At 42.9% G+C, this 22,921-nt stretch overlaps 1 protein-coding gene across 1 annotated transcript; it reads right to left on the bottom strand.

Annotated features, from left to right (window-relative positions):
* Nucleotides 1-865: 865 nt before the first annotated feature.
* LOC145358608 (zinc transporter ZIP3-like) lies at nucleotides 866-22,805 on the bottom strand. Its single transcript, XM_080212814.1, has 3 exons — nucleotides 22,767-22,805; nucleotides 19,076-19,469; nucleotides 866-8,206 (listed from the first exon to the last, which is right to left on the bottom strand). Exons 2-3 carry the CDS (start codon nucleotides 19,280-19,282, stop codon nucleotides 7,466-7,468), a joined length of 948 nt encoding a protein of 315 aa, XP_080068940.1. The 5' UTR covers nucleotides 19,283-19,469; nucleotides 22,767-22,805; the 3' UTR covers nucleotides 866-7,465.
* Between the last annotated feature and the right edge of the window lie 116 nt (nucleotides 22,806-22,921).

The following is a 22,921-nucleotide window of genomic DNA, read 5'->3' as shown; positions in this document are numbered from 1 at the left end:
AGACTTGGCTATGCTGGATGGCACGGTTGAAATGTTTAACAGCATTTACAACCCAAGTTTGCATAAGAGATTCAACCAGGGATCAGAGGGGAAAAGCCAGCACAGAAGGAGTTGGAGCCCACCATGAGTCGTTGATTCAGGAGATGAGTATCAGTCAGATGCTAGCTGCCTGAAGCCAGTCCAGCATGTACAAGGCACAAGTCAAGAGTTTGATGGAATACTCTCCATTTGCTTGGATGAGTGAGGGTCCAAAACACTCCAGGAGCTTGCCACCTTATGGGACAAAGTAGTCCGCATGATCATAACCATAAACATTCACTCCCTTCACCATCGATGCATAATGGCAGCACTGTGTACCATCTACAAGATGCACTGCAACTCACTAAGGCTCCCTCAACAGCATCTTCCAAACCTGTGACCTTTATCACCTAGAAGGACAAGGAGAACAGACACATGGAAACACCACCACCAAGTTCCCCCACCAAGCCACACACCATCCTGACGTGGAACTATATCGACGTTCTTTCACTGTTATGGGATCAACATCCTCATCTCCCTTCCTGACAGCACTGTGGATGTACCTTTACCAGATGGCTGGCAGCAGTTCAAGGCAGCTTATCATCAGCTAAAGGGCAATTAGGGATGGACAACAAGTGCTGGCCTGAGCAGTGACAACCACATCCCAAGCATGAATCAAAAGGGAAAACTAACTGCAGGATAAAAGACAATCATTCCTGATGTATTGATTTTATACCATAGAGAAGATCTGAATACCAAATGTGTTTGTGTCCTTAGTGGAAACTCACCTAAACACATAAAAGAATTAAACCAATTTTGAAATCATTAACTTACAATAATATCTGGATTCTTTATTTTTTTTGTAATATACTCCACAGTTCTTGATTTAAAAAGTTAGTATTTCTACAAAACAATACATAATGTGACAATAATACATTCAGATTACAATACACAAAGAGGTGCCTGCTTTCTCATACAAAGTCTGCTGCAATAATGAATCTCTTTAGTTCTATTTTCAAGTGATACCAAGCATCTGTTTTTGGAAAAAGTATTGGTCTGATGATCAGAACATAAGAAATAGGAGCAGGAGTAGGCCATCTAGCCCTTCGAGCCTGCCCCGCCATTCAATATGATCATGGCTGATCTGTTGTGGCTCAGTTCCACATTCCCGCCCTCTCCCCATAACCCTTAATCCCCTTGCCTGTCAAAAACCTATCAACCCGCGTCTTAAATATATTTAGCGAGGCAGCCTCCACCACTTCAACAGGCAGAAAATTCCAGAGATTCACCACCCTTTGAGTGAAGGAGTTCCTCCTCAACTCCGTTCTAAACCGCCCCCCCCCTTTATCTTGAGGCTGTGCCTCTAGTCCTACTGTCCTTTCTGAGCGGGAAGACCCTCTCCACCTCTATCCTATCCATCCCATTCATCATCTTATATGTCTCAGTGAGATCTCCCCTCATTCTTCTAAACTCTAACAAGTACAAGCCTAGTTTATTCAGCCTCTCCTCATAGTTCAACCCCCTCAACTCTGGTATCAGCCTAGTAAACGTCCTCTGCACTCCCTCCAAGGCCAAAATATCCTTGCGTAAGTGCGGCGACCAAAACTGCACACAGTACTCCAGCTGCGGCCTCACCAGTGCCCTGTACAGTTGCAGCAAGACCTCCCTACTTTAATATTCAATCAGGAGCTGCATAATGGTGGTTTTATCCCAAGGTAGCTGACCTCTCAGCCCTTTCCATGCTACCCTAGCCCAACTCTCCAAGCTCTTAAAAAAAACTAAAGGATCATTTGCCAGAAAATAAAAAAACCTCACAATCAATCAAGGTTTTCCACATCCATTAGATCAGGCGTACTCCAGTTTGTTGAGAGTCACAATTCGAAATCATAAGCTGCAGAAAGACCATACAATGATTTGTGAAACTGTAATGTTGCCTTTCTCTTCAAAGTTTCTCTCTTTCTCTACCTGCACTTTTTTCTCTGCTGCACCCATACCCTAGGCGCAGGGCCACGATCTGAGGCCCACAAAGAAGGGTGTTTATGAATGGGGTCTCATGGCTCCCTCAAGTTGTATTAGCACCCTAATCCTTGGTCTTTTTTAGGAACTGGGATTGATCATTTCACCCATCTCATTCCTATCTCAGATCCATGTTGCTTCATATACCAAATTATAATCGCCATTTTATTTTACAAGTATTCGGTGCACTAGTCAGTAGTTTTATTGTATGCAAAGGTGAAGCTGCCTCTATTCAAGTCTGGATCATCTTCAACTTATTACCTTGTTTCCTTAAATTTGGATTCATACAAAATACCTGGTCCCCAGCTCCAGAAAGTGCAGTGGTGGAAACTGGAGATTGATGTTGTGTTTTGTCAGCTGAGAAGAGACAATGCAGATTGCATGAAGTGGAGAAGGAACAGGCTTCCCAGTCACTGGAATTTCAGTAAAGCATAATATCAGCTGAATAAAATGAGAGGTCACATGACACCAGGTTATAGTCCAACAGGTTTATTTGAAATCACAAGCTCCACAGAATATATCTGTACATATTCGTTGACACTCTTGATTACCTGCGAGTGTTGGGCTATTGTCACTCTGCCTAAATTTTCCGTGCCTGTGTGCCTCTCTCCACTTCACCTGACGAAGGGTCAGCACTCTGAAAGCTTGTGGTTTCAAGCACTGCTGCCTCACAGCGCCAGGGACCTGGGTTTGATTCCCGGCTCGGGTCACTGTCTGTGTAGAGTTTGCACATTCTCCCCATGTCTGCATGGGTTTCTTCCAGGCACTTTGGTTTCCTCCCACAGTCCAAAGATGTGCAGGTTAGGTGAATTGGCCATGCTAAATTCTCCCTCAGTGTACCTGACCAGGGGCTGAAGTGTGGCGACTAGGGGATTTTCACAGTAACTTCATTGCAAAGTTAATGTAAGCCTACTTGTGACTAATAAATAAATTTTAACTTTACTTTTAAATCTGTTAGACTATAACCTGGTTTCTTGTGATCTCTCATCTTGCCACACCAGTCCAATACCAGCATCTCCACATCCTGAATAAAATGTTTATATTACATTCCACTTAACACTGTGCAATTGTTGATTTTGCCAGTCAAATTGGGCAATGGCTAGAGAATTTTCACTGGTGCCCGACACTGAACAGGCAGCAGGGCTGGTGATTGCAGTAGCTTACTGATGATGGTAGGGTAAAGTAAGATTGATTAAGAATATCCCGTGAGATTTCAGCTGGCATATCGTTAAAGCATACTATGCGATTTTTCCTGCAGATTCTTGGCACCAAAATAAACCTAGTAACAACACCACCTGGGAAGGAATGTGGCACGGCCATCTGGAACAAAAGCAAAGTACTGCAGGCGCTGGAAACCTGAAATAAAAACAGAACATAACTGGAAATACTCATCAGAATCTGTGGAGAGGAAAAGAGTTGACTCAGCTCAAATGAAAGATTATGGAATTAAAAGTCAACTATGTTTCTCTCTCAACAGGCAATGCTAAGCCTCCTGAGTATTTCCAGCATTTTCTCTTCTTCCGTTCCAGCCAGCTGGAAACCTGGCTGCAGTCTTATGCAATTGAGAACGAATAACAATACGCAGTCCTGGTATACAACACCCATCAGAGGATAACTGGGTACAGGGCTACTGCACAGAATTGGGAGCACTCTTAAGTGACAGCAGCGTGCAAGAGAAAAAAAGTGGAGGGAAAGAACAAATACTTTTTAAAAACTACAAATTTGGTTGCAAGAGACCAGAGGTTTGATTTTGTTCTCTATATTCAATTTAGTGCAACCTTAAGTTTGTTTGCTAAAATAATGCCCACAGGTGCAAATTTCCTCATCACTTTAGGCAATGGTAGGGTAAAGAAGTCCTACATTGAGGTCAGAAAATGTGGAAGAATTGTTCCATCAGGTAAGTCAGCACTTTTTGTAGCCATTTTCCAGCTGCAACAAAGAGTGGAGCTGTGGGGTCAGAGGTTGTGAAGGGTCAGAGGGTTCTAGGGTGAGCTGTTTGTTTTCCTGAGGTCATGGTTAAATTTAAAATGGTGGTTAAACTTGAGGCACAAAGTCAGATTATATTTAAATTGGTAATTCGCTACCTCAAGTGACTGGATGTCTGTCCATGTTCACCCACCCCATCTTCCATGTAAGTTGCCACCCTTCCACTCCCATTAAAAGCAGGAAGATTGGAATTGAGTAACTAATATTTTACATTTTATCTTCGTACCGCAACGATACCTAGCAATTTTTGAGGGGTGCAGTGGCTGTGTTACTGATCCAACTCAGCAGAAATTGGGATTGAACCCAGGACCAGCCTTGTCTACATTGATCTGGGTCTTTCTTTTACCCATTAAACGATCAGGAAAGCAGGGAGAATTGTTCTACACCCGCTGCACTAGTGGCATAGTGAGTCTTTCTTACATGGTTACAAAGATTCATTTAATCGTGGATGGACATACCTCCTGCCAAACAGAATACAGACAGTTGCAATTCCAGTCCACATCAGAATCCAAACCTCTAAAGTAAAGCAGATTGAGGTTTTCCAGCCACCAGCTATCGTGTCAATATTTAGCAAAGAAAGTGCATCTCAACTGAAGTACAACCTAAAACAGCAGTGGCCCAAAACATAGCATATCATACTAAATAAATACCAGTTTCCATACAGCTCTCTCAGTGAGCTGAACTTAACACAAATAAATAACCCAATATTATAGTTCATATTTAGGCATGAAGGTGCTGCCAAACCTCCAGTAAAAGTAAAAGATGTGCAATGCAAGTCTATCAAAATCAAACAGGCCACAATAAGTGCTCCCCAATGGAAATGCATTGAAAAAAAACTTGCATTGATACACACTTTATTATGTCTTAAATGCCTCAAAGTGCTTCATGTATGATTGACTTTAAATGGCAAGACCATCTTGCAAACATATTTTATATTGTTTGAAGGATAGGTTAACATTTCTGCAGCAACTTTGAAAAAACTGCTTGAAATGAACTGATTGGGTAAACATTACTAATGACGTGACTCAATACTCCACATTTCCACCTCATCCTGCTGCATTAGCACACGTCATGTAAAATTCAACTGAGTTGCCATAATTATAAAATGTGTTCCATTAAAGAAGTTACTGAGCAAAATGTGTGTGGTTACAGTTATATCATTCCAGCAATCTTCTCTATCAAAGAGCCTCATATTTACTTGGGTGAGGCTCAGGTGATTGCAAGCAGCAAATAATTCATCCAGTCCCCATGGAAGGACAGCCTACTAAAACATGCTATCTAGACTCACAAAGGAGGGCAATTCACTGCCCTTGGGACTATACCCCTGCAAGGGTCGGTGAAAGATAAAGGAAATTTCAGTAAAAGATTTCAGGAAAGATAGAGGAGGAAATAGAATACATCAGGACGAAAGTTTCTCGGGCTCATGATGCTGAAGGAAGTGGAAACATTTATAGATCAAAGACATGTCTCAGGAATTCACAAAACAACAACAAAACAGCTCCTATTCACCATGATCAGGTCTTAGGCAACAGCTTTTAGCCCAAGGGGGTAATTACGCTCCACAAATCTTCTGCCAATCCCATCCACAGGAAACAGTGTCCTTCCCGAGCTTTTCAAAGCACACACGGAATTCCTGGCGTGCCTGACAGGACTATTTCCTGTACATCTCCTACTGTTTACAGAAGAAAAAATCATCAGCAGTCATCCTGTAATAAAAAGAAACAAGCAACCCTTTGTCTTACTGGCTGCTAGTGCATGTTTTCACAGGTGCTTGATTTTCTCTAGTACCTTATCCTGATAAGCTTGTCTTTTTTTTAAGTGCCTTACATGGTGCGCCAGACTATCTCTTGGTGGGTGCTGGTGCAATCAAAGCAGAGCAGAATTTGATTCTCTTCTCATCTGATGTGCAGGCTTTCAGTAAGGGACACTGGAATGTCATCAGGAGCAAGATTTGCTGACCAGAGTTGTCCTCATCCCAGCCCTGTAGCACTGAAGCCAATTACAGGCCCCAGGCTGTGGAAGAATAGTTAACACAGCATAATAACACAGTCCAACAAAAACCATTGAGTTGCACTAACAAGCAGAACTGACTCGGATGCTCAGCGAGGTTGATCACAAGATCACATGAGGAGAATTGATTTAACAAAAGTACATTTAGGGGCGGAAAGTTAATTCGCTCACATTGCTCGATGGGTGTTGTCTTCCATTCAAGTTTTCCTCAGTGAAGATACTGGCATAGGCTGTTTAAATGAGTAACAGTGTTCAAACAAAGCCAGGATAAAAGTAGGAAATTATGCTGTTTGCTTTCATCCAGCTAACCTGTCAACTTTTCCCCATCTAAGTACCAGGGCACAATTTTACAATCACCAACAAAAGTGTACCTCATTGAGGCTTATTCAGTAATTCAATGACAGCAGGCTATGGGGGGGAGGGGGTGGGGATTGAAAAATAATAGTCTGACCCAATCCTTTCCTCACACAACTTCCATAAAAGGAAGCTGTTTTTAATAGGCAATAGGAATTTTCCCCTCCTTTAGTGTTGGCTACACATTATATCTTTATCCCCAACCTGACTGACATCTGCGAAGTCAACACAAGAACACAGGACCTTGCTGCTGATGGTGCAGCGGGCAAAATAAATTCTAGCCGGAATTCTCCAGCCATTAACATCCAGCCGCCACTACCATTCCACTGGGATGGAGCATTTAGCACTCAGCAAAATCTCTGTTCACTGCAGCAGGCCCAGAGAATCCCGCTGGCATGAACGGCTGGAGAATTCCAGTCAATATCTGTCAATTTTCTTAATTTTTAAACTGGGACTCCCTTTTAGTGTGAAGGAGCAATGTAGAAACACAGTGGATCACAAGACCTTGTTCTACTGAAAACACAACCCTGAAGACATTATTTTAGCGCTTGCAAATAAATTTTCTGCATAAATTCCACTGCAGTCCAGAGGGAATTCAATGCGTAAGCTTTGAAAATCTCAGCAATAAATTGCACCTTATATAGTAGACACACATAGAACTATTCAGTAGTATTGTCACGAGGATTTCACTAAGTATGATGGGCATGTGAACTGAACAGTTGTAACAATCAGCAGTGATACCCAACCCTAGGGCTAACACTAGGTTGACATACTGATGGAAGCAATTTCAGCTGAATTAAGAATAACATGAGATATACTGGCACATTATTATAGTGCAATGTTTAAACTTGTTTTCTTTAAATCCCTATTGCTTACTGGCACTCAAACCCAGTGTCAAGCCTGTACAGCATACTGTGAGCAAACATAAATTCAGTTAGATATTTACAGTGACACTGCTATCGTACTACTATCCATAGGTGTAATAATAGATTAGAAAATAGTAAAACTGTGATCTGAGATAATAATAACACACCCTGATCATGTGCCTTAATTGTAGTGAAAACTGAACCAAGGCAAAATGTTACCACTTTAAAAAAACAAACCCAGCCAGCAGGGCATAGCCCAGGATCAGAGAAAGTACTTTCAGAAGACGGTCGTGCTTATCTTCAAACTCCTTCACCAGAATTTCAAAGAAAGTGACGAACAGAAAGGTCCCAGCCGCAAAACCCTGCAGCAGGACGGATGCAATGTGGCTGCCGAAGCTGTCAGCACTCTGGATGCCCATCCCAATGCCTATCCCAGCTGGTATCATTGCACTGACCATCAGGGCCGGCTTCACTGCGTCTCTCATGAGGAGACCTCCTTTTGCCATGCTTGCTCCCAGCGCAACAGCAGCCAGTGTCTCGTGAACTGCCACTCCAATGAACAGATTGATGACCTTCGCTCCTTCCTCCTGAAGACCCAAGGCCAAGCCCTCGAACACAGAGTGGGCGGACAAGGCAAACACCAGACTGAGCAAGCGCAAAGGGCTGGAGCGGTGCACATCGGACATGTTCAAGGAATGGCTGTGTGAGTGGGAACTGCGGCCGTACAGATTGCTTTGATCTCGTCCCGGTGAAATGAAGGGGCTCTCATACTCAGAATCACTGCCGCCCTCTGACCCCACATTGAATGTTTCCAAATCAATGAAAGATGGCTTCTCCCTTCGAAACGTCAGAATTAATTGCTCAACAAAGATCGTCAGAAAGAATCCCATCATCATCATTGTCTCACCCAGTGGATAGTCAGTCGATATGTTTCCACTTTTAAGAATCTCTTGAACCTGCAACAGGAAGTTAACAATCTGTAGGACAAAGTTTTAAATTGGGCAGCAAACAGAATGATGAATAAGACTCGTGAACTATTCACCACAAGAAATGTTTGTTGGTTTATTTCACACCTTGTAATGGTAGCACAGTGGTTAGTACTGCTGTTTCACAGCGCCAGGGACCTGGGTTCGATTCCTGGCTTGGGTCACTGTCTGTGTGGAGTTTGCACATTCTTCCCCTCTCTGTGTGGGGCTACTCTGGTTTCCTCCCACATTCTGAAACATGTGCAGGTTAGGTGCATTGACCCGAACGTCTGCCGGACTGTGGAGATTAGGGGAATTTCATTGTAGTGTTTATGTAAGTCTCACTTGTGACTAATAAATAAACTTTAACATTCATGGTAACTTCGTTTGGAAAAAAAATCTAGTGGGAAACATTTCACTTTGAGGCTCTCTTGTTGATTTTGTTGGTAAATTCAGAGTATAATTTAACCAGAGTTTCAGATTTGACTCTGCAGCTTTGCTGATCTCAGCTAGAGACAGGAAAGCTGATCCAATTTGTTTTTATGCCCCTGGATGAGGAAAAAGGAAATTAAAAATTATCCAGTTTTCACGCTTCAGGTTTCTAATTTTCTAAATGGTGATACCTCGCTGAAATTGACATTGGACAGGGGAAGATGGGATTGGGGGAAGAAGGGAATACTTTTGGGCTATCTAGCGAGAGCAGGTGTTCTCTGGGCATACACACATCAATGATAGCCACTAGGGTGAGACACGGGACAGCAGTTAGGATGAGTTAACAATACTGAGTTTAAAAATTGGCAAGTTATGTTGCAGATTTATAGAACATTAGTTAGGCTGCACCGGGAATATAATGGTCAATTCTGGTCATCACACTACCAGAAGGATATGGAGGCTTTGGAGAAGGCACAGAAAAGGTTTACCAGGATGTTGCCTGAATATGGAGGGCATTAGCTATGAGGATGTTGGAGAAGCTTGGTTTGTTCTCACTGGAGCGACGGAGGTTGAGGGGCGACCTGATAGAAGTCTACAAGATCGTGAGGGGCATGAACACAGTAGATAGTCAGAAGCTTTTTCCCAGGGTGGAAGAGTCAATTAGTAGGGGGGCACAGATTTAAGGTACGAGGGGCAAGTTTTAAAGGAGATGTATGAAGCAAATTTTTAACGCAGAGGGTGGTGGGTGCCTGGAACTCACTGCCGGGGGAGTGGAAGCAGATACAATAGTGACTTTTAAGGGACATCTTGACAAATACATGAATAGGATGGGAATGGTGTGATATGGTCCCTGGAAGAGTACGGGGTTGGGCAGCATGGTTGGTCGTGGGCTTGGGGGGCCGAAGGGCCTGTTCCTGCGCTATAATTTTCTTTGCTCTTTGTACCCCAGCAAGAGTCAGCACATTAAGCAGTGGAGCAGTTGAGGAACCCTGGCAGCCACATTTTCAATCATAGTGGGCACTGACTATGTTGAACTGTATCGGAGTCTCAGTGTCAACTATTATAGCCACCTGAGGGATGACTAAGTGAGGGCATTCAGCAACAGATCCCAAAAGGTTTTGTTACTTTTTTCAAGGCAGGTTACATCATGCCTCTGTGAATAACAGTGTGGTGTAAATGATACTGGCGTTTCCCCTCCAGCAATAACAGCCTAAAGTGATACAATGTACATTTTTAGACGATGAAATCAATACAAAGTCTGCACTCCTTCAGAGTTGCATCTGTCTCATGTACTTCAAAATGAATAAAAAAGCATGCAACATTTCACAGCCAGTGAAGTACGTTCTGAAGTTAATAATGTTCCCTCTAAGCTGCATGGTCACACTAACTCAAAAGAGCCATGCACAAACTGGCATCCATGTACGGATGTGCAAAAGAAAATTTAAAGGGACCACATACTTATAAATAGCCTGCCCGCCAGGAATTAAAATTAGGGAGATCATCACTGTTATAATCACAGAATCCCTACAGTACAGAAGCAGGCCATTTGACCCATCAATTCTATGCCGACCACAATCCCACCCAGGCCCTATTCCCCTAACCCACACACATTTACCCCACTAATCTCCCTGACACTAGGGTCAATTTAGCATGGCCAATCAGCCTAACCCGCACATTTTTGGAGCGTGGGCGGAGACCGGAGCACCGGGAGGAAAACCCACGCAGACACGGGGGGAATGTGCAAACTCCACACAGTCAATGACCCAAGGTTGGAATTGAACCCGGGTCCCTGGCATTGTGAGGCAGCCATGCTCACCATGGTGTCCAATGCATAATTGGGGGTGGGGGGTGTAAAATAGAAAAAAATTGCATTTATATGGCGCCTTTACCTTTTCAAAGTGCAGTCACTATTATAATGTAGGATCGGATAATCGGATTGTGATTTTGATTGAGGGATAAATATTGGCCAAGGCATCAAGTTTTACTCCCCTACTCTTCTGTGAAACAATGCCATGGGATCTTTTACATCCACCCAAGAGCATACGGGGTCTTGGTATAACGTCGTTTCCAAAACACAGCACCTCTGACAAAGCAACATTCCCACAATACTGCACTGGAGTATCAGCATAGATTTTTTATACTCAAGTCCATTGTGGAACTTGAACCCACAGCTTTCTGAGGACAGAGGTGAGACTATTACCAACTGAAACGAATGGGATGCTGGCCTTCATAGCGAGGGGGATTGAATATAAAAGTAGGGAGGTCTTGCTGCAGCTGTATAGGGCATTGGTGAGGCCGCAGCTGGAGTACTGTGTGCAGTTTTGGGCGCCGCACCTGCGCAAGGATATTTTGGCCCTGGAGGGAGTGCAGAGGAGGTTTACTAGGCTGATACCGGAGTTGAGGGGATTGAGCTATGAGGAGAGGCTGAATAAACTAGGCTTATACTCGTTAGAGTTTAGAAGAATGAGGGGAGATCTCATTGAGACGTATAAGATGATGAATGGGATGGATAGGATAGAGGTGGAGAGACTCTTCCCGCTCAAAAAAGACAGTAGGACTAGGGGGCACAGCCTCAAGATAAAGGGGAGGCGGTTTAGAACGGAGTTGAGGAGGAACTTCTTCACTCAAAGGGTGGTGAATCTCTGGAATTCTCTGCCCGTTGAAGTGGTGGAGGCTGCCTCGCTAAATATTTTTAAGAAGCGGGTTGATGGGTTCTTGATAAGAGAGGGGATTAAGGGTTATGGGGAGAGGGCGGGAAAGTGGAACTGAGCCACAACAGATCAGCCATGATCTTATTGAATGGCGGGGCAGGCTCGAAGGGCTAGATGGCCTACTCCTGCTCCTATTTCTTATGTTCTTATGAAACTTGGTTGACCATGGGTACTGGGAGACTGATTGGTGCTGTGCCTTGGCTATCAATCCAGCCTAGTCAATTCTCCCTAGGTGAATGAGAGAAGCAAATGAGGTAACATATTCTCAAATCACTTCTAACTTGCTGCAAGTTTATGATGGCAACTGGTCTTCCATAAAATTTACCACAGAAACAGGCTGTAAATCTAATATGACTATGAATCCAGAAACTCAACTAATGCTCTGGGGAGCTGGGTTCGAATCCCACAACAGCAGTTGGTGGAATTTGAATTCAATTTTAAAAATCTGGAATTGAGAATCTACTGATGATCATGAAACCATTGTCGATTGTCGTAAAAACTGATCTGGTTCAGTAATGTCCTTTAGGAAAAGAAATCTGCGTGGTCTGGCCTACATACGACTCCAGAGCCACAGCAATGTGGTTGACTCTCAACTGCCCTCCAAGGAAAATTTGGGATGGGCAATAAATGCTGGCCCAGCCAGCGACACCCATGTACCATGAGCGAACAAAAAAAAATACACTCCACATGAACCCTCTCCTGCCCTTAGGAACATAGGAGCAGGAACAGGTTATTTGCGCTGGAAAGCCTGCTTCACCATTCAAGTGGATCCAAAGATGTGCAGGTTAGATGGATTGACTCTGGTAAATTTGTGGGGTTAAACGGATAGAGTGGGGAAGCCGGCCTGGATAAGATACTCTTTCAGTGCAGACTCGTTGGGCTGAATGGTCTCTTCTGAACTACAGAGGTTCGATGATTCAAGTGATTCTATAACTGATCAGCTACCTCAACATCACTTTCTTGTGTTATCATCTTCCTTATTCATCTAACCCAATCAGTATATCCTTTTCTTCCTTTCCCCTCATATGTTCATTTAGTTTCTACGGCATTCACTTTAAATGCTACTTGTGGTGGCAAGTTCTGCATTTTAACTACACTTTAGGCCTCATCAACTTTGCAGACTGTTAACACAATGGCAGCCTCACTCAGAGAAACTATAAAGGGTGACCGGCAATGGAAGTAATAAAGGCAATTGTGTGGATATTAAAGCAAATTTTTAAAAATGTCTTCATTCGTGGGATGTGGGCATTGCTGGTAAAGTCATCATTTATCGCCCATCCCTAACTGCCCTTGAGAAGATGGTAGTGAACTGCCTTGAATCGCTGAGGTCAGTATGTGGCGTCTACTGCTACAGTGAAGTAAAAGTAGTTTATTTATTAATCACCAGAAGGCTTACATTAACACTGCAGTGAAGGTACTACAAAAATCTCCTAGTCGCTACACTCTGGCGCCTATTTGGGTACACTGAGGGAGAAGTGCCATTAGGTACTGAGTTCCAGGAGTTTGACCCAGTGATGATGAAGGAATAGTGTTATAGTTCCAAACCAGGATGCTGTAAGGCCTGGAGAGGAACTTGCAGATGGTGATGTTCCCTGCTGTCCGCATATTTCTACGTGTTAGGAGTTTCACGTTTGAGTGATAATGTCTATTTTATCTCCTAGGAGTACTCAAAATGTGCACTGGAAATGTGCTTGTATCCTCTACTTCCCACCATGATAAGCGTTATAATCCCGTCTTACTTAGATCTGTCACAATAGAAGGCACTCTTCATAGCACAGGGAATGCATCTATAGCCAGGAGTGGAAAAGATGGATTTCAATCAATCAGACCATCTTCACAGAGTACACAGGACACAATTAATATTCCTCAATTAATTTACCTGCTCAATGCTTGATCAGCGTCCGCCCTCTGTGCAAATACAACCTCTCAACAGAGCAGCTCAAATTCACTGGTAGGTAGCAAATAACATTGCCCATTAGCAAAGAATGTTCTCTTTTACAACAACAAAGGGCAGCACAGTGGTTAGCACCACTGCGCCAGGGATCCGGGTTCAATTCTGACCTCGGGTCACTGTCTGTGTGGAATTGGCACATTCTCCTCGTGTCTGCGTGGGTTTCCTCCAGGTGCTCCGATTTCCTCCCACAACCCAAAGATGTGTGAGTTAGGTTGATTGGCCATGCTAAATTGTCCCTAGTATCGGGGGATTAACAGGGTTAATTCTTGCAGTTACAGAGACAGGGCTTGGGTGGGATTGTTGTTGTGCAGGCTTGATGGGCTAAATGGCTTCTTTCTGCACTGTAGGGTTTCTATGATTTCTTCTGTGAACAACTTGCATTTATATAACACCACTAAGATAAGTGCTACCAGACAAAATTTGGAATCGTCAGGAAACAACGGCAGGGAAAAATTATTCCACACAAAACTGAATGCAGGTGTACATATCTTTAAAGTTGGGTACAATTTCTCTTTGAGTTTTCTTAAGAGTTTGTTTATTGCAGCTTTGTTTAGTGGATTGATCAATGCAGTTGTGGAACCTGTACATTTTTGGAATAACAGAACTGAAACATTATACAATATCAACTTGCATTTATATAGTGCCTTTAATGTAATGAAGCATTCCAATGCACTTCATAGGTGCCAGACAAAATCTGTGCCATATAAGGAGACATCAGAGTAGATGACCAAAGACGCAGCGTCTTGAAGGAGGAGTGAGAAGTAGGAAGGCAAGAGGGAATTCCAGAGCTTAGGATCCAGGCAGCTGAAGAAATGACTCCAATGGTGGAGTGATTTAAATCAGGGATGCACAAGAGGCCAGGATTGAGGAGTGCTGATATCACATGGATTGGAGAAGGTTACAGAAATAGGGAGGGGTGAATCCATGGAGGGAAAACTGATGAGTATTTAAAACAAAAAGACGCTATGAGGTAGGCAAATGTAGGAAAAGAGGAGCTGGAGTAGGCTATTCAGCCCATCAAGCCTGCTTTGCCATTCAAACAGATCATGGCTGATAATCTACTTTCACACAATTTTTCCCCACTAGTGCCATGTCCCTTGATGTCAATAGTGTCCAGAAATCTATCAATTATGTCTTGAACGTGTTCAATGATTGAACTTCCACAGCCCTCTCAGGTAGAAAATTCCAAAGTTTCACCACTCTTTGAGAAATCTCTCATTTCAATCTTCAACGGCCCATCCCTTATTCTGAGACTATGTCCCCTAGTTCTGCACTCACCACCCAGGGAAAACATCCTGTCATTCTTCAAAACGCTAGAGAATACAGGCTCAGTTTCCTTAATCTCTCGTCACGATAATCCTGCCATCCCAGGGATGGTGAACCTCCACTGTGTTCCCTCAATGGAAAGTATATCCTTTCTTAGACATGGGCACTCAAGATGGACATAATCCTCTGAATGCAATCTCACCAAGTCCAATTGCTACAAGACATATTTATTCCTGTGCTTGCAATGGAAGGCCAACACACCATTTGCCTTCCTAATTGTTTGCTGCATCTCCATGCTAGCTTTGAGAGATTCATTAACAAGGACACCAGGTCCCTTTGGACATCTACACTTCTCACATTTAAGAAATGCTCTGCCTTTCTGTTTTTTGTATCAAAGTGGATAATTTCACACTTATTCACATTATATTCCACCTGTCATGTTCTTGTTCTTTCACTTAGCCTGTCCAAATCCACTTGAAGCCTCTTTGCATCTTTCCTACAACTCACATTTCCACCAATTTTGGCACATCAGCAAATTTGGAAATATTACATTTGATCCTCACATCCAAAAATCCAAACCATTGTGAACAGTTGTGGCTTAAGCACTAATCGTTGCCACTAATAGCAACCTGCCATTCTGAGACTGATCTGTTTATTCCTACTTTCTGTTTTCTGTCTGTTAACCAATTTTCAATCTATTGCAGTATATTACCCTCAACTCCAAGTGCCCTAATTTTGTTGACTAGGCCTGGGCCTTCATTTTGGAGGTCAATATGCACAATGAGTAAATGAGTAAAGAATATTTTAAGATTACTTAACATCAGCAATAAAGAACGGAGTACAGCATGTAAAAAGTATAAATGAAAGCCTATATTGGAAAATATGACATTGCCTTAAGTTTAAGAGAGTGGGAGATTAACAGAACAGTAAACAATATAATGAAACATCATCCCAATGCTTTCAAACAAGGAACAATCTAGTGTAAAAGTACTTAATTGGAAAAGGGCCAATTTCAGTGGGGTGGGAACAGATCTGGTCCAGGTAAAATAGAATCAAAGACTGAGGGACAAAATTATGGCTTGCTTTATTTCTTAGTGTCACAAGTAGGCATGGCGGTTTGGATACAGTCATGGTACATTCCCCAGGGGGAAAGCTGGGTAAAGCAAAACCAAAGCTAGATGACGAAACCGAAAGAGAGTAGGGTGAAGCAGAAGTAGGGTACGTGACAAAATGCCAGGATGGTATCAGAAGTGAGAATCAGGCTGAATACAGAAAGTTCAGAGGGGAAGCGAAAAAAATAAATGCAAGGCAAAGAAGAAGTATGACTGACAGCTAACATAAAAGGGAATTCAAATGTTTTCTGTAGGCAAATAGATAGTAAAATGGTACTAATACTTGAGGGATGGGACCCGTGAAAAACAAAGAAGGGGCCTACGCTTGGAAACAGAACGCATGAGTAAGTACCAAATGAGTACTTTGGATCTGTCTTTACCAAAGAAAAGATGCTGTCTAAGTTATTGTGAAAGTGAAGCACAGGATAGGCTAAAAATTGATGAGGAAGAGGGATTAGAAAGGCTGGCTCTTTGAAAGTTGATATGTTACCAGAATCAAATGAGATGCATCTGAAGACACGGAGGGAAAATGGGAGGAACTCGCAGAATTTGCAAATGTCACATCTTGGTTCAAAGTAATGTAAGGATAATCCCAGCAACCATAGATAACCCCAGTCAATTTAACATTGCTGGGTGAGAAAACTTTTAGAAATGATCATCTGGGACAAAATGAACCATCACGTGGACAAATTTGGATTAGTTAAGGGAGCCAGTACAGCTTCACCGAAAGGAAATGAACTAACTTAAGCTTTTTTTTGATGAAGTAACAGGGATGACAGATGAGGATAATGTGGTCATCAAGATGGCATACACAGACTTCCGAAAAGCTTTTGATAAAGTGTCACAAATAGACTTGCCAACAAAGCTGAATAATGAATTAAAAAGGTCAGTGACAGTAGAGATACAAAATTGGCTGAGTGACAGAGGAATGGTGAGTGGTTGCTTTTGGAATTAGAGGAAGATAATACTGTGCCATTCCCTAGATGTTGGTACCAGTACCACTGCTTTTGTTGATATATATTAATAACCTAGACTTAGGCATACACGTGGCAGATGAAAATACTGCAGAAAAGTGTGAAGTGATACATTTTGGTATGAAGAACGAAGTGAGGCAATGTAAAACAAAAAAGTGCAAATCTAAAGGCCTGCAAGAACAGAGAGGCCTGACGATATATGGGTACAGATTGTTGAAGGTGGCATAGCAGGCTGAGAAAGTGGTTTATAAAGTTATAAGGTGTATGGGATCCTGAACCTTATTAATAATGGCATAAAATACAAAAGGAAGGAAGTCATGATGATTCTTTAAAGATACAGGTTTGGCTTTAATTGGACTACACTGGGCACCACATTTTAGGAAGGATATAAAAACAAGCTTTAGATAGGATTCAGAAAGGGAATACAAGAACAGTTCGAGGGATCAGTTACATGGACAGACTGAAGAAGTTAGGGCTGTTTTCCTTAACAGACAAAAGATTAAAAGTAGATTTAATACAGGTGTTCAAAATTATGATGAGTCTGAAGAGAGAGAAACTGTTTCCATTGTCAGAAAGGTCAAGAATGGGAGGACACTAATATAAAGTGAACAGCAAAAGAACCAACAGCAATGTGAGGAAAATATATCTTTTAGGTACACAGCGAATGGTCATTATCTGCCTGAGAATGCAGTGAAGTAGATTCAATCATGATTTTGAAAAGGGAACTGGATAAGCAACTTAGTTGCAGAGCTATAATAAAAGGCAGACAGGAGAATGGGACTATCCAAGCTGCTCCATCAGAGAGTGAGCGCAGATAGAAACGGCTGAATGGCCTGCTTCCATGTTGTAACCAACTCTTTAGAATGGAGATGAGGAGGGATTCCTTCAGCTAGACGGTGGTTAATCTATGAAATTCATTGCCAGAGAAGGCTATGGAGGCCAGATCATTGAGTGTATTTAAGACAGAGATAGCCAGGTAACACAATTAAAGATTACAGGAGAAAAGGTGGGAAAATGGGAATGAGAAACCTATCAGCTGTGATTGAACAGAACAGTAGCCATGATGGGCAGAATGGCCAAATCCTGCTCCTGTTTGTCATTTTTATCTGTTTGTCGTTTTTATAAATTGCCTAGATGAGGGTGTAGAAGGATGGGTTTGTAAATTTGCAAATGACACTAAAGTCGGAGGAGTTGTAGACAGTGCGGATGGATGTTACAGTTGCAGAGGGACATAGATAAGCTGCAGAGCTGGGCTGAGAGGTGGAAAATGGAATTTAATGCAGAAAAGTGTGAGGTGATTCACTTTGGAAGGAGTAACAGGGTTACAGAGTATTGGGCTAATGGAAAGACTCTTGGTAGTGTGGATGAGCAGAGAGATCTCGGCGTACATGTGCGTAGATCCTTGAAAGTTGGCACCCAGGTTGATAAGGTTGTGAAGAAGGCGTACATTGTGTTAGCTTTTATTGGTAGAGGGATTGAGTTTCGGAGCCGTGAGATTATGTTGCAGCTGCACAAAATTCTGATGCGGCCCCACTTGGAGTATTGTGTACAGTTCTGGTTGCCACATTATAAGAAAGATGTGGAAGCATTGGAAAGGGTGCAGAGGAGATTTACCAGGATGTTGCCTGGTATGGTGGGAAGGACTTATGAGGAAAGGCTGAGGGACTTGAGGTTGTTTTCATTAGAGAGAAGAAGGTTAAGAGGTGACTTAATTGAGGCATACAAGATGATCAGAGGATTAGATAGGGTGGACAGTGAGAGTCTTTTCCCTCGGATGGTGATGGCTAACACGAGGGGACATAGCTTTAAATTAAGGGATGGTAGTTATAGGACGGATGTCAGAGGTAGGTTCTTCACTCAGAGGGTAGTAAGGGCATGGAATGCCCTGCCTGAAGCAGTAGTGGACTCGCCAACTTTAAGGGCATTCAAATGGTCATTGGATAGACATATGGATAATATTGGAATAGTTCAGGTTAGAGGGTCATTAGATTGGTTCCACTGGTAGGCTCAACATCGAGGGCCGAAGGGCCTGTACTGCAATGTTCTCTGTTCTATATCTTACAGTTTTATGATTCTAAAGAAAACAATGCAGATATTGCTCATCTGTTTCCGTTCAAAAGGGAATTGTAACATCACCAAACACACTCATTGGAGAACACCAAATATGTGTAAAGAAAACAGTTTTGTGTTGGTGATATCATACCTAAGATGTAACAAGTTACCATTTCAACCATTAGACTCCTTTAGATTTATAGGTGAACCATAATGTTACAGCAGCCTGTCTAATAGCTGAATCAGATTACTTCCTCATAGTTTAACTCAAAGAGTTTTGACCTGCAAAAGATCCTGGCCAAGCCTTTGCATATTTCTCTCCCACCAACAAAGACAATTAACAAGCAGGCAGTCCTCACCTTTTCCCTTACAACTGGCAACAAAGCATTGAAACAGGTAGCTAGAAATACTCCACCACCAAACGTACTGCAAAATGAGAGCATTTTCTTGGACTTGCGTGCTTTCTCATAGTCAATTTGGATCATTCGGACAGGCAGCAGTGCACCCAACATCATCAGGATGAAGACCCCAGCCGTGCAGAGGAGCTTAATCACGAAAATATTCATCTTCAAATCCGAGTTACGTGGTATTGGCTTTCAGGAGTGTGGATTCAAAGACACACGAGGTGGAAGTCACGACTTTCAATTATATGTCAACTTCTGTACTCTCATCTTCACTCTCTGAAAAAATGGCAGAACAGTCCCATTGAACACCTTCTCTGATGATTTGTGAATATCTCCAAATTCATTGTACCTGAGGAGAGAAACAAATAGTGACACTATCAGTTTCTTTTCCTTATTGCAATGTTTAAGTTTAAAGTTCATTTATTTATTAGTATCACAAGTAGAATTACATTAACACTACAACAAAGTTACTGTGAAAATCCCCTAGTCGCTACCCCGGTGCCTGTTCGGGTACACTGAGGGAAAATTAAGCATGGACAATGCACGTAACCAGCACGTCTTTTGGACAATGGGAGGAAACTGGAGTACCTCCCAGAGACAGAGGGAATGTGCAAACTCCACACAGATGTGTGACCCAAGGTCAGAGTTGAACCTAGGTCCCTGACACTATGAGGCAGCAGTGTTAACTATTGTGCCACCAGCTATGCTGGTAAATTAATGAAAAAGTTTGTTAAACTTACTAGCTACTAACTTCTATAGGAGGGAGCGTAGCACATGGGATGACTCAACTAATTTCAGTCTTGTCAATTGCGAACAATAATTACACTGGAATTAAAAGTATATTCTGATGGGTGTGGATGTTTAATACAAATTTAGTCATGGGGATTTGGATGTTCCTATCTTACTGTCCATCATTATTATTTTTCATGTAGTGGTGAGCTACCTCCTTGATAACTGACAAGTTTTCTCTGCCATTTCATAGATTCAATCATTTTGTCATGGGTCCGTTCATACAGACCAGAATAGGGAGGGCAGATTTTCTACCCTAAATGGACATTAGTGAAGTGGTGTTATTTTAAACAAAAAAGTGACAGTTTCATGGTCATACTGATGCTTGCTTTCTCTTTCCTCAGCTGCCATAGGAAGATTTGAACTCGTCTTCAGCTCAGTTGTGGAAATCTCTGGATTACAAATCCACTACATCTTTTTCCAGAGTTTGTTCAGGGGACGCGGGTGTCACTGGCTGGGCCAGTGCTTATTGCCCATCCCTAATTGCTCTTAAACTCAGTGGCTTGCTAGGCCATTTAAGAGGGCAGCTGAGAATCAACCACATTGCTGTGGATATGGAGTCACATGCAGGCCAGACCAGGTAAGGATGACAGATTTTCTTCCCTAAAGGGGCATTGGTGAACCAGATGGATTTTTACAACAATTAACAATGGTTTCATGGTCATCAATAGACTTTTAATTTCAGTTTTAATGTCCAGTCTGCAACTTATTTATTAAACATCATACCAACATGGATCAAAAAATATTTACAATAAAATCCAACAAGAAATGAAGCTCCCGACCCCAAGGTGCTTCCCCATTTCTCCCCTGCTGGATGACGGTTACTCAAAATGAGATATATTTCCACTAGTGTCAGCTAACCTTCAGGCAAAGTGACAATTTCTCCTGAGCTCACATCTAAGTGGGAATTGCCAACTGGCTATTCCACTTTACTGTGCACAGAACCTGATATCAGCACATTTCAAGCTGTAGCTGCTGGATACTAATTGGAAATGGAAACCAGGAAGATCGCTTTTCATTTCAAACTCCAGGGGACTGAGGGGAAATACCATCACCTATGCAATGAAAAACAATGAGAGCTTACAAACTGCAATATTCTTTGATAACTGTTATATGTGGCACTGCTGTTAATTGTTATTCATCTCAAGAGGACAGGAAAGAAAAGCAGGGGTGTACTGCTGCGGATTTATAAGGTTCTGTGGAGATTTGCGAGCAATTTTGGGCCCCGTATCCAAGGAAGGATGTGCTGGCCTTGGAGGGGGTCCAGAGGAGGTTCATGAGAATGATCCAGGGAATGAAAAGCTTGACCTATGAGGAGCATCTAAGGACTCTGGGTCTAAACCATGGAGTTTAGAAGGATGAAGGTGGATCTCATTAAAACTTACAGAATAATGAAAGGCCTGGATAGAGTGGATTTGGGTATGGTGTTTCCATTAGTAGGAGAGACTTGGATCTGAGGCCACAGGGTAAAGAAGCAACCCTTTTGGGGTTGGGAGGGGATCTCAGAAACTGATAAAATTCTAACAGTGTAGATTCAGAAATAATGTTTCCAGTGGTGGGGGAGTCCAGAGCTAGGGGCTCCCCCCACAGTCCAGAAGATTTTTTAAAAGTTTATTTATTAGTCACAAGCAAGGCTTACATCAACACTACAATGAAGTTACTGTGAAATTCCCCTAGTCACCACAATCCGGCGACTGTGTGGGTAAACTGAGGGAGAATTTAGCATGGCCAACCCACCTAACCAGCACATCTTTTGGACTGTGAGAGAAAACCGAAGCACCCAGAGTAAACCCTCACAGGCAGTGACCCAACCCGGGAATCAAACCCAAGTCCCTGGTGCTGTGAAGCATCAGTGCTAACCACTGTGCCACCCTACATGAGAGTCCAGACCCAAACCAATGTTGTTGAGTCTAAAATGGAAGCCTGTTTAGGTCAATGCATCTAACTAGCATGTCTTTCAGAATATAGGAAGAAACCCACACAGACAAGGTTGGTACGTTCAACCTTGTATGTGGAGGTTGAATGTGCAAACTCCATACAGTGACCCAAGCTAGGAATCAAACTCGGGTCCCTGGTGGTAGGAAGCAGCCCGTGCTAACTACTGTGCTCCCGTGCCGACGTGCAGGTTAGGTGGATTGGCCGTGCTAAATTGCCATTTAGTGTCTGGGGGATTAAGAGGGTAAATATGTGGGGTTACGGGGATAAATCCTGGGTGGGATTGTTGTCAGTGCAGGCTTAATGGGCTGACTGGCCTCCTGCACCACAGGGATTCGATTCCATCAAGGAGTTCCACAGAGTAATGACTCTTCCACATGAAAAACACTGTCCTCCTTGAATGGGACATCCCCAATTTTTAAAAATTACTCCACTACCTTTGTGGGAGGTCTGGCTCATTCTTGTGCTCCAATCTCTGACTAAAGGCTACCAGAAACCATTTCATTTTCCAGTTGACTCTGTGATTTAATTGTATTTGGTTCAAGGGGTCAGTCAGTCAGGCGCCCGCATCCCAGTGACTTTAGCACCCTCCTCTGCGACGCCTCCCGCAGCCAAACAGCCCTCAGCCCCACACCGACCGCCTCCCAGGGGACCGCGCGCTGATTGGCCACTCACTGGCGCCGGAAGTCGATTCTCGAAGCCGATTGGTCGGTCCGTCCGTCAATCATCGGCTCGATCCCGCCCACATGCCTTTCATCCCCTCCCCCTCCCTCCCCGCCCTTCAAAATAATTAATTAATTAACGGCGGCGGATTTCAGTTCCGTTATTAGCTTAAAATGGGAACTTTTAAAGAACAAGAAGTGTTAAAAGGCTGCAGCTGCGAAATAATTAATCGTGAGGCCGCCCGTGTGGTAATCTTTACCTGCGTTCCTAAGCGCCTGGTAACAGCGAAATGTTTCCGACCCAGCCTCACAAGGACTGAAGAATAGTTCCGCTGTCAAATCCTTTGTCCTGGTGTGGAGATGCTGGTGTTGGGCTGGGATAAACACACTAAGAAGTCTCATAACACCAGGTTAA

This window comes from Carcharhinus amblyrhynchos, chromosome 26 (genome assembly GCF_965287045.1).
Source record: "Carcharhinus amblyrhynchos chromosome 26, sCarAmb.v2.hapA, whole genome shotgun sequence".
In the NCBI taxonomy this organism is placed as follows: Eukaryota; Metazoa; Chordata; class Chondrichthyes; order Carcharhiniformes; family Carcharhinidae; genus Carcharhinus; species Carcharhinus amblyrhynchos.
This window is presented reverse-complemented; position numbering and strand designations above follow the sequence as displayed.

Coding starts and splice junctions, on each gene's coding strand:
- LOC145358608 (XM_080212814.1), bottom strand. CDS start 19,282: ATGAATATTTTCGTGATTAAGCTCCTCTGCACGGCTGGGGTCTTCATC. Junction 8,207..19,075: donor TGCCAGTTGTAAGGGAAAAG/GTGAGGACTGCC, acceptor TTCCTGTTGCAG/GTTCAAGAGATTCTTAAAAG.